At 38.9% G+C, this 13855-nt stretch overlaps 2 protein-coding genes across 2 annotated transcripts; both read left to right on the top strand.

Moving 5' to 3' along the window:
- The first annotated feature begins 3 nt into the window (after positions 1 to 3).
- Positions 4 to 7507, top strand: ninaG (neither inactivation nor afterpotential protein G). Its single transcript, XM_028310657.1, has 11 exons — positions 4 to 251; positions 3037 to 3239; positions 3580 to 3804; positions 4121 to 4333; positions 4434 to 4597; positions 4833 to 4993; positions 5191 to 5312; positions 5430 to 5613; positions 5986 to 6133; positions 6431 to 6586; positions 7378 to 7507. The coding sequence occupies exons 1-11, from the start codon at positions 125 to 127 to the stop codon at positions 7505 to 7507; spliced, it is 1833 nt and encodes a 610-aa protein (XP_028166458.1). The 5' UTR covers positions 4 to 124.
- Positions 7508 to 8754: 1247 nt separating this feature from the next.
- On the top strand, positions 8755 to 13592 carry LOC114357157 (neither inactivation nor afterpotential protein G-like). The gene is made up of 10 exons (XM_028310656.1): positions 8755 to 8961; positions 9414 to 9638; positions 9966 to 10178; positions 10452 to 10615; positions 10878 to 11038; positions 11233 to 11354; positions 11478 to 11661; positions 12058 to 12205; positions 12445 to 12600; positions 13463 to 13592. Exons 1-10 carry the CDS (start codon positions 8848 to 8850, stop codon positions 13590 to 13592), a joined length of 1617 nt encoding a protein of 538 aa, XP_028166457.1. The 5' UTR covers positions 8755 to 8847.
- The last annotated feature ends 263 nt before the right edge of the window (positions 13593 to 13855 follow it).

Genomic DNA, 13855 nt, shown 5'->3' with positions numbered 1-13855 from the left:
TAATTCAATTAGCGGTGGTACAGTTTAGTAACAATACAAAAATCACTTTTTATCCTTCTACCAACGAGACATCTAGTTTATATTTCTTTTTGTGCACTTTTACTCAGTTTTTCTTCTTGTGACTATGGGTGTTTACTCTTATCTTCTTGGTGTTATTGTGGCTTTTATTTCCTATCTTATGTATCAGCGGTATGCTCACGAGTATAGCAGCATAATACAGAAGCCTGAGAAACGCTACGATTACATAATCGGTAAGTAATGTTGCTTTTTATCGTATACGCCTGATGAAATTTTTATTGCAATTTCACGTGATGATGAAATTACAATAATGACTATGAACTAAACTAAACAAATATTAACTAACAAGATTAAAGGTCATTAACATTTGAAAATATACCGTAACGTAGTTCGCAAAGATCCGTAAACTTCAGAGCGTCTAACTTTATTTTGTACTCCGATGATACTAACATAGAATTATATGAATAAGTAGGCAGCTAATGTTTAGCTAAATAAAAACTATTTTGCGCTTTCTAGCCGCCTTGACTGTTTCTAAAAACGCTGAGATGTTTTTCTCAATAAATACTCGTATACCTACGTCCATTAAGAGTAGGCGCACACCGCTGATTTTTCGTCGGCCGATAGTTTAGTCGGGCAGTTGATCAGTATGGGCATATATCGATGGCTCCTACGTATAAGGGCGAAACTGCCGATTACGCCTTTTTCCAATTATTTAAGCAATGATTTCACTTTGCTCTAATCTATAACATCAGTAAGAAAAAAAAATTTTTTTTCCATTAGATACAAAATAAAATTTTAGGCAAATAGGCGTATGTGCAAAACTACGCCACGTATAAAGCCCAATCATACGATTCGTCAATCTATACGAGTAGTTGGTTACATAAACATATATTTTTTATAATCCAAATCTTAAATAAAGCCATGAAAATATTTAGCAAATTTTTTTATTTATAAATTATGACACATTATATAGTTATTTAATTTTTAGCGTTAAGAGTCGCATCTCAAACTAATTTGAAAATTATAAATAACTTGAAAAAATCGAACTGCCTAAGGCATCGTGGGTTCAATTCCCGCCTTAGGCAATTCGATTTTTTCAAGTTATTTATATTTTTTAAAAATATGACACATTATGTTAAAAGACCTAACTAAATCTCGAGCACAGTATATGGGCGTATTTGCGTTAAAACGTAAAACGGTACATTAAACGACTTTTTCTAACTGATTTATTATTGATATAGCACATGATAACAATTAAAATAATTACATGCATAAATAAAGAGAGTAATCGCTTAAAATATTATATTTACGTTGTCATTTAAGTCTCTTTACGTTGAACAATATACATGAAATTATAGAAATATGCCGACGTAAAAGGGCAATGCGTAAAATCTCAAAATATATAAGAAAAATATAAAAATTGATAACAGCAGTAGCAAAAGCATTACATGTTAAGGCTAAATATGAAATTTCATTAAATTCGTTTTAGTAGGTCAGAAGATGTGACCCAAAAATATGGTCCTGGCCACTAAAATGGCTCTCCTGTAAAATTTACTTTTTTCACTTACGCCAGTATACGTAGGAGCCATCGATATGGGAGTGCGCACACTACGCCGATTCTATTTGGCCGATTCTTCATACAATTTAAAATCGGGCACAACTATCGGCCAACTAAAAATCAACGATGTGCGCCTACTCTAAGAACTACACGATGGTGTGATTAACGCCACTCCCAAAATGTCATTGCTGTATTAATTTAACAGCTGCACCTAAGTAACCATCTATCACGCTTTCTTAACTTACCTGATAGAGTTTATTATGTGCCGATGTAAGACACCGCCGAGTGTTTATCTGGCACGGTTGCCGCTGGCATTTCCTTAATTGCTTTTAACTTTCAACTCCAACCTTATAACATCATAGCTCGGGGTCAAAAAAGTCTCCAATGTTATATGTAGATCTCTTACATGTTAAGGTGTGTGTTCAATTGAAGCACACTGGTTCTGCTACTTCTTTCGCGTAACTAAACTTTAAAGTAAGGCGACGAAGTAGGTAGTTACTATCTACAGAGAAAATGCCATGAATAAAAACAAGGTCTTATTTCAAAGAGCACTACGCTATGTCAATATCTTCTTTTCCAAGGATCCTGCGCTCATTTATTTCTGTCGTGTCAATTGATTCAACATTCAACCAACCTACATTTACCCTAATTAGGAACAAATACCTAGGTACTTTTGACTTTGAACTAAGTCTTGTCACAACTAAGATTCGAACTCGGAACCTCCAAATCGAGAGAGTCTGACTCTGTTGACATTAGATTACGCAGATCTATCTTTGCTAGAAAACTCGATCTATAGATAGACGGATGATGAGTCAATCTATCTCTAATACACTCTCATCCTTAGGTACAATATGATCACCTACCTCCATACGAGGCAAAAAGTGTGTGTAGATAATGTATATTAAGCATGTTAGAATACTCGCATGGTCCACCAGTGTAGACACACCCTTATTCATCTCTAACGATTGCGTGCACGCAGCAACTAATGTTGCTTTCTAATACAAAAATTGCACCGCGTTGTGAAACTTATAAATATTTGCATTAATGTCAGTATTTCTTGCAATGCATGGTTTATGGGTAATTCAAGACGAAATAATTGCAATAAACTTAATAACTAAAGATTTACATACATTTTACTTACCTACAAGATTTGTAAGTTATGAAGGAATGCAAATTAAGCTACCTACCTAGACAAGTAATTAATTAATTACAATTTTTAAATTCCTACACAGTAACCCGATTAGAAGTATGTTTTACTTAACTTTAATGATAGGGTTTCTTAACATAAAGTTACTGTCTGTCGACATTAAAAGCGTAACTATTCCCTATAGGAAAATATTAGTCTTCATGCGCTGTTAACTAAACTGTCTAACTGACTCCTGCAAGAGCTGTGACTGCTGAATGAGGTTGTTAACGTTTAACTGATAAAAAAAACATACAAAATATTGTTTTCCTATTAGTGGGTGCCGGGACAGCAGGCTGCGTGCTTGCTGCTCGACTCTCCGAGGATCCCAGGGTATCAGTGCTGCTGGTGGAAGCCGGAGACCACATGGGCTACTTCACCAAGATACCCCTGACGCCGACGGCAGCGCAGCAGGGACCAAACGACTGGTCAGTCCGGACCACGCCGCAGAAGTATTCGTCTTTTGGGCTTTGGGGACAGGTAGGAATAGCAATGGAATAACTGAATCTATCGGCCATAATCTGTACGTTAGACTTTAAAAAAGAGTTTAGCTTTACTATTTATAACTAGATAAGATAAGAAGCGTTTATTTGCCAGAATACAGGTTATAAAGTTCTTACAAAAATTGCTAGGTTTAATAAAATCTTTACATAGCGAGGTATTGCACAGACTCTACCAGCGTCGTTCAGAACACAGATCAGGCTCTTAGGGCTCTTCAGGGTTCAATCGTAAAATACTAGGAAGTGGTAGTTAGTAAAAATAATAGTAGAACATACCTCCTAATAATGACTTCGTCCTTCAATCTAGATTTTAATTTCAGACACAAATCCTACCCCGAGGGAAAGGCCTGGGTGGTTCAGGCCAGATAAACTTCCTTCTTCACGGCTTTGGTTTCCCCGAGGAGTACCAACGGTGGGCTCGTCTGGGCTTCCGAGGATGGACGGCCGAAGACTTGAAGCCTTACTTCATCAAAGCGTTCGGGACTGTACAGAGCGAGTTTGATTCAAATCACTGCTCTGTTGACGGCGTCTGTCCAGGTGATAAGGTGCATTTTCTTTTGTGAATTATCATGTAGAGCTCTGCTCTTCATTTAGTCAAAAGCGAGGCCAATAAGGCCAAAGAAGTGGCAAATGAATGATTTTATTAAAAGACAAACAGAAACTGACATCTTTAAACTGTGTTTGAACCAATAAATTATTGGTTTCTTTATTTTACACACATTCATGCGAGTAGGTTACCTCGGATTCTGTAATTTAACAATAATTATGCTTGCTTACACAGGAGTTACTCTCATGTATGCTCATATGGTCGTCCATATCCTTTTTTTTAATTATTTTTTTATCATTTCTTCCCTAATGCAGGCACCAATGAAACTCAAGATGCTCGATGACTCAGATGAACTACTGACCACGTACAAGCAAGCCTCAACATCTCTAAAAGACAAGTACACAGTATTCAGGAAGCCTGTTGCAACTGTGAGAGATGGGATTCGACACATGAGTTGGGACGCATACCTGAAACCAGTTTTAAGGAGGAGGAATCTCCATTTGCTACGGAAGACTCAGGCTGTTTCAGTAAGTGACAAACTAGATGTTTCTAAAATCATCAATACCGTTTAGCTTTTTCTAGACGACACGTTCCAGCTAGAGGAAAACTGAGTATTTTCATTTACAGGTTCGCTTCGAGAACAAAAAAGCGTCATCACTATACATTCTGCAAGACCACAGAAATTTGGACAACATATTCGTCAACAGGGAAATCATTTTATCAGCCGGAGCTATCAAAACTCCTCAAATTATGATGCTGTCTGGTGTTGGACCAAGAGAATTGATCCAAAGGTGTGTTTATTTAAAAAGTTCTAGATCTTTTGATGCCAAAGAAATATGTAGGTACTGTAGGTACAAGAGTATCAATATTAGCAGGGATACTCGAGTGACTTTCCTAACTTCATGTAATCCCTATAAATTATGCAAAAGGGATTCACCAGGCGAAATTCGAACATATCAAAGTAGCAGTAGCGCTACAGAGAAGTTGCGATAGTAGTAATCGTGATAACAGTAAAATTGGTTTCAGGTTAAAAATACAACTCATCGCGGAAAACGAGCATGTCGGTAGGAACTTCCATGACAACATGAACATGCCTATCTTTGTCAGCATCAGGAAACCCATTAGTGTTACCTTGGCCAAGGTGTTCGCATTCAGCACAGTGTGGAACTACTACTGGATGAACTCTGGTAAGGACGAAATTCAGTCAATAGACTGGTTGTCCCTACTTACTTTCTTGATTCTACTTACATTTTAGAGATGGTAGCTTGATCATAGGAGAGCTTTCATCAATAAGTTTTGCTTATTTTATAGTTTTCTCAAAATCTATAGTATTTCCCTACATTTATTCTTTGTTCGACCTTATTCAACCTTAAAAATTTCACAGGGCTGCTGTCATTTCCACCGGTAGCTGGAATCGAGTTACGCAATTCTTCAGCTCTGCTTTTATTCTCAATGGGCACAGCCAGTGAGAGACTTTTGAGAGACCTCTCCAACTACAAAACGAAGGTACCTATTTGTATATGGTGTATCGTACAAACACGATGATTCGTCACATAGGTCTCGACGAATGAAAGACATAAACAGGTTCGTCATTTCTTCTATCGTCTTCTATTTCATATCCAGGTGTTCCGCTCTACTTTTCCCTTCTACAACGACACAAGCAAAGAAGGTTTTATGTTCCTGTCGACTTGCATCCAGCCTAAGAGCAGGGGGACTGTCTTCGTGAAAGATCCCAGCACCTACGTGCCTCCCGTGGTAGACCCCAACTACCTGCACCGTATCGAAGATATCAGGTGTATGATTAAAGGTAATCTTTAACCTTAGGTACTCTGTACGTCTATTGATCTTAACGAAACGACGAATGTTCCATAATCTTTGGTTCTAGCAAAGAAAATTAAACTAGTTTTCTTAAAGACCGAACATGATAAAAGACCGGGACTGATGACCTTATAAAGGTTGCAGGAATGCGCTGCAACTAATCGGCCATTCTGTAAATCGTCGGGGACGTCTTCTAGCTGAAATGTTGATGATGATGATAATTAACTATTTGTGTAAATCTACTTCGATATTTTCAAAGGAAATGTCAAATTTTCTTTATTTGCATAGACTATTTAAATGGTAGATACTAGCATATCGTCACACTTAATATAAGTAGAGTTTAATGCCAACCTTTTTTCAGCAATCAGAAGAGCAGAACAGCTGGTGGCTACGAAGGCTTTTCAAGAGATAGGAGCGAGAATTCACTGGCCTCGCCCTGAACGGTGTCTATCCTTCTGGAACTACTCCAAGGAGGAACAGATGGGACCAGATTTAAGGAGAAAAAGAAAGTAAGCACGTATGATATGGATGTAGGAAAGATACGTAAGGATTGCACTTCGTTGAGGAACATTTTCCTCAATCCGTACGATTCCCGGCCAGGCAGAAATTGAAATGATGAATTTTAGTTTCTGTGACGGGTCTAGGTGTTTTCTATGTATAATATGTATTAATCTTGTAGAATTTAAAAGGAAGCTAACAACATAGCAAGCAACCCATTTGAGCATGACCAAATTTCATTCGATGTAAAAGATAGATTACTCGTAGGTACTGTATATAAAATTGATAAATTTTTTTCAACTCCTCAGGTTCAAGTCATCCCCAGAAATCAAACCCAAGCAGATTGCTTCGGCAGGCAGTCCGCCTGATGAGTACCTAGAGTGTGTCATCAGAGAGGTGGCCGTGACGGGCCACCACGCCGCCGGTACCTGCGCAGGCGGCGCTGTCGTTGACGAGGAGCTGAGGTTTGTTAATCTGGTACTATAGTCCGGTCGCCGAGCACGTAGAATTTTGTCCAATGACCCCAAGCTACCCATCCTTATCGCGCGTAATTATGTTGCTGTTGCGCTCGCACACTCACCGCGGGCGCCCGTCGCACAATCGCGACAGCAATATAATTACGCGCGAGCGATAAGGATGGATAGCTTGGGGACCGGGCTTTAGAACTATGAAAACTGGTATTAACTCAATGACAATAAGCTGCTACATTGAGACATTCTCATAAGAAAATATAGAGTCTTCTGTAAGACATCCGAAAAACAATTTTGTAAGAAGAGATTGGTATTCCCAAAGTTGTAATAGGGCAAGCTAACGTGTACAAGGTGACTGAAAAGGATTCTAAGTAATCAAGAATATGAATTTAAGACATTGACTTTGCAGTGAACATTAAAAGCTAGAGCACAACTTTTTCTTCCTTCTCGTCAGAGCTAAATAACGTTCATATGAATACATTGTATACATATACAGGGTGTTAGGTAAATGGGTATATGAGCCGATACTTGCCCATGTTAACATGGGCATATAAATGGTATGGTGAAGTCAGAAATTTGATATCATCATTTTAATTTCATAAATTTTCCTATAAAATAAATTTTATAAAATCCGATTTGTATGAAAAATAAAATAATTAAAATGAAGATATCAATTTTCTGACTTCACCATACCATTTATATGACCACGTTAACATGGGCTAGTGTCGGCTCATATACCCATTTATCTAACACCCTGTATACGTGTACATATTTATTCTTTTCAGGGTCAAGTCCGTATCAGGACTTCGGATATTGGACGCCAGTGTCTTCCCTTCACCAGTTTCGTTTTACCCAAACTCAGTTTTAATTGCCATGGCCGAAAGAGCTGCAGACCTCATCAAGAAGTCTTATTGAGGTTATATTTATTTTAGGTACTGTTTCATTCTATTCTATTTCCGCCTCCAGGATCAGAACTCGAAANTCTACAGAAAAAATGCCATGAATAAAAACAAGGTCTTATTTCAAAGAGCACTACGCTATGTCAATATCTTCTTTTCCAAGGATCCTGCGCTCTTTTATTTCTGTCGTGTCAATTGATTCAACATTCAACCAACCTACATTTACCCTAATTAGGAACAAATACCTAGGTACCTTTGACTTTGAACTAAGTCTTGTCACAACTCAGATTCGAACTCGGAACCTCTAAATCGAGAGAGTCTTGACTCTTTTGACATTAGATTACGCGGATCTTTGCTACAAAACTCGTTCTATAGATATACCTAATGATAGAGTCGATCTATCTCTATACCCTCTCATCCTTACAATATGATCACCTACCTCCTTACGAGGCAAACAGTGTGTGTAGATAATGTATAAAGCATGTTAGTAGGTATACTCGCATGTCCACCAGTGTAGATACACCCTTGGTCATCTCTAACGATTGCGTGCACGCAACAACTAATGTTGCTTTCTAATACAAAAATTGCACCGCGTTGTGAAACTTATAAATATTTGCATTAATGTCAGTATTTCTTGCAATGCATGGTTTATGGGTAATTCAAGACGAAATAATTGCAATAAACTTAATAACTTAAGATTTACATACTACATTCGACTTACCATGTACCTAACTTATGAAGTAATGCAAATTATGCTACCTACCTAGACAACTAATTAATTAATTACAAAAAATCCTATACAGTGAACCCGATTAGAAGTAAGTATGTTTTACTTATCTTTAATGATAGGGTTTCTTAACATATTAAATAGTTAGTACTTATCGACATTAAAAGCGTGTACTTACTTAATAGAAATCTTGCAAAATAATAATCTTCATGTGCTGTTAACTACTGTCTAACGCCGAATGAGGTTGTTAACGTTTAACTGATTAAAAAACATACAAAATATTGTTTTCCTGACGGCCGATGGGGCAGCAAGGTTCTGGAATGGAGGCCGCGAAGTGCCGCGAACCGGAAAACGCAGAGTGAGACGTCCACCTACAAGGTGGACCGAAGACGTCGTAAAGGTAGCAGGGAAGCGCTGGACGCAGGCCGCTACCAATCGATCAACGTGGAAAGCATTAGGGGCAACAGTTTTCAGCATTGTTCAGCAGTGGACGTCCTATGGCTGAAATGATGATGGTGATGATTATTGTTTTCCTATTAGTGGGTGCCGGAACAGCAGGCTGCGTGCTTGCTGCCCGACTCTCCGAGGATCCCAGGGTATCAGTGCTGCTGGTGGAAGCCGGAGACCACATGGGTTACTTCACGAAGATACCCCTGACGCCGACGGCAGCGCAGCAGGGACCAAACGACTGGTCAGTCCGGACCACGCCGCAGAAGTATTCGTCTTTTGGGCTTTGGGGACAGGTATAGCAATGGAATGAGTGAACTGAATGAATATAAATGGTAGCAGCTACAATTTGTTCGTGAAACTTTACAAAAGAGTTTAGCGTTACTATTTTAACTGAAGCGGCAGGGGAAGACCGCCTAAACGGTGGACAGACGACATCCGGCAACAGGCTGGAGTGAACTGGATGCGTGTGGCTAGGGACAGAAGTCGGTGGAGGGTTGAAGAGGAGGCCTATGTTTGAAGGCGAACCCAAAGGCTGCTATAGATAGATTTATAACTGAAATAATAAAATCTTAACATAACGAGGTATTGCACAGACACAACCAACATCGCTCAGAACACAGATCAGGCTCTTTAGGGCCCTTTAAGGCTCGATCGTAAAATACCTAGAAGTGGTAGTTAGTAAAAATAATAGTAGAACATACCTCCTAATAATGACTTCGTCCTTCAATCTAGATTTTAATTTCAGACACAAATCCTACCCCGAGGGAAAGGCCTGGGTGGTTCAGGCCAGATAAACTTCCTCCTTCACGGCTTTGGTTTCCCCGAGGAGTACCAACGGTGGGCTCGTCTGGGCTTCCGAGGATGGACAGCCGAAGACTTGAAGCCTTACTTCATCAAAGCGTTCGGGACTGTACAGAGCGAGTTTGACTCAAATCACTGCTCGGTTGACGGCGTCTGTCCAGGTGATAAGGTGCATTTTCTTTTGTGAATTATCATGTAAAGCTCTGCTCTTCATTTAGTCAAAATCCAGGCCAATAAGGCCAAGGAAATGGCAAATGAATGATTTTATTAAAAGACAAACAGAAACTGACATCTTTAAACTGTGTTAGACTGTGTTTGAACCATTAAATTATTTTTATTTCTTTCTTTTACACACATTCATGCTAGTAGGTTACCTTGGATTCTGTAACTTAACAACTATGCTTGCTTACATAGGAGTTACTCTCATGTATGCTCATTTATGGTCGTCCATATCCTTTTCTTATGCTAATTTTTTATCATTTCATCCCAAATGCAGGCACCAATGAAGCTCAAGATGCTCGATGACTCAGATGAACTACTGTCCACATACAAACAAGCCTCAACATCTTTAAAAGACAAGTACACAGTATTCAGGAAGCCTGTAGCAACGGTTAGAGATGGGACTCGACACATGAGCTGGGACGCGTACTTAAAACCAGTTTTGAGGAGGCGAAACCTTCATGTACTACGGAAGACACAGGCTGTTTCAGTAAGTGTAATAACATTATCGCCCACCAAAAGATACTGCAATTCCTAATGGATGCAGGACTCGGAGTCGAACTGTAAGAAAAATAGCGGCGATCACAATAGATCGGTACCGGTCGCAGTGATACTAGGACTTTATTAAACTAGAATAGCCGCTCAACTCAAATAAAAGAAAAGTGTAATGACTAAACTTTTTTTACAATCAAGAAATCCTCAATCCTAAAGTCCTAATGGAAGAAAACAAAGTATCTACTTAAGTATCTTCTTCTTTTTGCAGGTTCGCTTCGAGAACAAAAAAGCATCATCGCTATACATTCTGCAAGACCACAGAAATCTGGACAACATATTCGTCAACAGAGAAATCATTTTGTCAGCCGGAGCTATCAAAACTCCTCAAATTATGATGCTGTCTGGTGTTGGACCAAGAGAATTGATCCAAAGGTGTGTTTTTTTAAAAGTTCTAGATCTTTTGATGCCAAAGAAATTTATGTAGTAGAATATCAATATTAGCGGGGATAGGTACTCGCGTGACATTCCTAGTTTTATGTAGTCTCTGTAGCTCATGCAATTGGTATGAGCAAAAGGGATTCGTTAGACAAAATTCGGACTTAATATCAAAGAAGCAGTAGCGCTACTTATAGAGACACGGAAGTTGCGATAGTGGTGGTGGTGATAACACTTACGAGTATTGTTGTGTATTCAGGTTAAAAATACAACTCATCGCAGAAAACGAGCATGTTGGTAGGAACTTCCATGACAACATGAACATGCCTATCTTCGTCAGTATCAGGAAACCCATCAGTGTTACCTTGGCCAAGGTGTTTGCATTCAGCACCGTGTGGAACTACTACTGGTTAAACTCTGGTAAGAACGAAATTCAGTCATGAAGGTCAATAGACTGGTTGTCCCCAGTTCTTGTTGTTCTTGATCCTACTTGCCTTTTAGAGATGGTAGCTTCATTGATCCTATGAAAGCTGTCATCAATAAGTTTTGCTTGTTTTATAGTTTTCTCAAAATCTACATTTATTCTATGTTCAACCTTATGCGAAATTTCACAGGGCTGCTGTCATTTCCACCGGTAGCTGGAATCGAAATACGCAATTCCTCAGCTCTACTATTATTCTCAATGGGCACTGCCAGTGAGAGACTTTTGAGAGACCTCTCCAACTACAAAACGAAGGTACCTATTTGTATATTGTGTATCGTACAAACACTATGATTCGTCACATAGGTCAATATGAATGAAAGACACTAGGTTCACAAGGCTAGTCTTTTCTTCTATCGTCTTCTATTTAATTTCTAGATATTCCGCTCTACTTTTCCCTTCTACAACGATACAAGCAAAGAAGGCTTTATGTTCCTGTCGACTTGCATCCAGCCTAAGAGCAGGGGGACTGTCTTCGTGAAGGATCCCAGCACCTACGTGCCTCCTGTGATAGACCCCAACTACCTGCACCGTAGCGAAGATATCAGGTGTATGATTAAAGGTAATATTTAACCCTATTAAGTACCCTGTACTTCTACTGATCTTAACGCAAATATTTCTTAAAACTTATGGACGAATGTTCATACTCTTTGGCTCTAACAAAGAAAATTAAACTTTAGTTTTCTTAAAGACCGAAGATGATGAAAGACCGGGCCTGTGCTATAATGTTTATGACACAAAGTGGACTGATGGCCTTATAAAGGTTGCAGGAAGGTGCTGCAACTAATAGACCATTCTGTAAATCATTGGGGACGTCCTGTGGCTGAAATGTTGATAATGATGATGATAAATTAACTATTTGTGTAAATCTACTTTGATATTTTCAAAGGCAATGTCAAAATTTCTTTCTTTGCATAGACTATTTAAATAGTAGGTACTTATGCCAACCTTTTTTCAGCAATTAGAAGAGCAGAACAGCTGGTAGCCACAAAAGCTTTTCAAGAGATAGGAGCGAGAATCCACTGGCCTCGCCCTGAACGGTGTCTATCCTTCTGGAACTACTCCAAGGAGGAACAGATGGGACCAGATTTGAGGAGAAAAAGGAAGTAAGCATGTATGATATGGATGTAGGAAAAATACTAAGGATTGCACTTCGTCGAGGAAAATTTTCCTCAATATAACGCTATTTCCTGTTATTTTTCGAAGATAATCTTGTAGAATTTAAAAGGAAGCTAACAACATAGCAACCCATTTGAGCATGAGCAAATTTCATTCGGTGTGATAGATAGATTACTCGTAACTAGGTACTGGATATAAAATTAATCAATTTTTTTCAACTCCTCAGGTTCAAGTCGTCTCCAGAAATCAAACCAAAGCAGACTGCTTCGGCAGGCAGTCCGCCTGATGATTACCTAGAGTGTGTCATCAGAGAAGTGGCAGTGACGGGCCACCACGCCGCCGGTACTTGCGCAGGCGGCGCTGTCGTTGACGAGGAGCTGAGGTTTGTTAATCTGGTACAGTTAAAATAGTTCGTGACTCCCAAAGTGACTAAAAAGATGACAACACAATCTTATTCCAATTGTAACAAAAGCGGGTTGCGAACTTTTTGACCACTTAGGCTGAGTTGTTCATATAAACTGTATGTACCATCTTTGTTTAACTTTAACAAACGTCAAAAATCTGCCAAACACGTGCTGGTTATTGTTATAGTTACTGTTAAAGTAAGATGGTGCAACGCAGCCTTAGGATGTCACGAACTATTTGACGCTGACTTCGTAGCACAATGGCTCAGAAGAGAAGATAGAGTCTAAGATAAGCATAAATCTGTAGCAGCAGATAAATTATGTAAGAAGTTATAGGTATGTCATTGGTATGTTGTTGACCACCAGCCAATAATATTTTCCGGAAGCTCTATTCTTTTTTTAACGTGTATATAAGTTCCCTGAAAAGGGACTACATAAATAATTTTGGCCTAATAAAGAATTTGGCTTTGCGACGTCTTAATTTGCACTGAACATCTAAAAACTAAGAGCTAGACTATGGCTTCCCTTTAGATACTTCTCGTTTCTTTCCTCAAATTCAAATTATCCTTATAAAATTTCGTTTCAGCCAAATGACGTCCACTGCTGGACAAAGGCCTCCTCCAAGGTTTTCCACAATGCACGGTCCTGCGCTGCCCGCATCCAGGCTCTTCCCGCGACCTTTACGAGATCGTCGGTCCACCTAGTAGGAGGCCTGCCCACGCTACGTCTTCCAGCCCGTGGTCGCCACTCGAGAACTTTTCTGCCCCAACGGCCATCGTCTCTACGAGCTATGTATAAAATATCGTTCTCATAAATACACCGTGTATTTGTTATTTTCAGGGTAAAGTCCGTATCAGGACTTCGGATAATGGACGCCAGTGTCTTCCCTTCACCAGTTTCGTTTTACCCAAACTCAGTTTTAATTGCCATGGCCGAAAGAGCTGCAGACTTCATCAAGAAGTCTTATTGAAAGTTTAAAAATGAGAGTATTATTTTTAAGATTAACTGAATAAAAAAATGTTTAATAATTCTTGTTTTTATAGATTAATTTGGGACTAAAAAACGTGGTGTAAAATATACAAGGATCGTTTATTGGTCGTGATAAAGATAAATAAATAAAAATAAATTTAATTATACCATTACAGTCACAAATATTAATTAATGCTTGACGGTGATTGATCCTATGCAATGTATAACCACTTGGCGGTTTTTTCTTCTCAATATAATGCCGAT

The sequence above is a fragment of the Ostrinia furnacalis genome, unplaced genomic scaffold (genome assembly GCF_004193835.3).
Source record: "Ostrinia furnacalis isolate ACB-3 unplaced genomic scaffold, ASM419383v2 OfSCF3056, whole genome shotgun sequence".
Classification (NCBI taxonomy): domain Eukaryota; kingdom Metazoa; phylum Arthropoda; class Insecta; order Lepidoptera; family Crambidae; genus Ostrinia; species Ostrinia furnacalis.
Note: the sequence above shows the minus strand (reverse complement) of the source record. Positions and strands in the feature narration are given on the sequence as shown.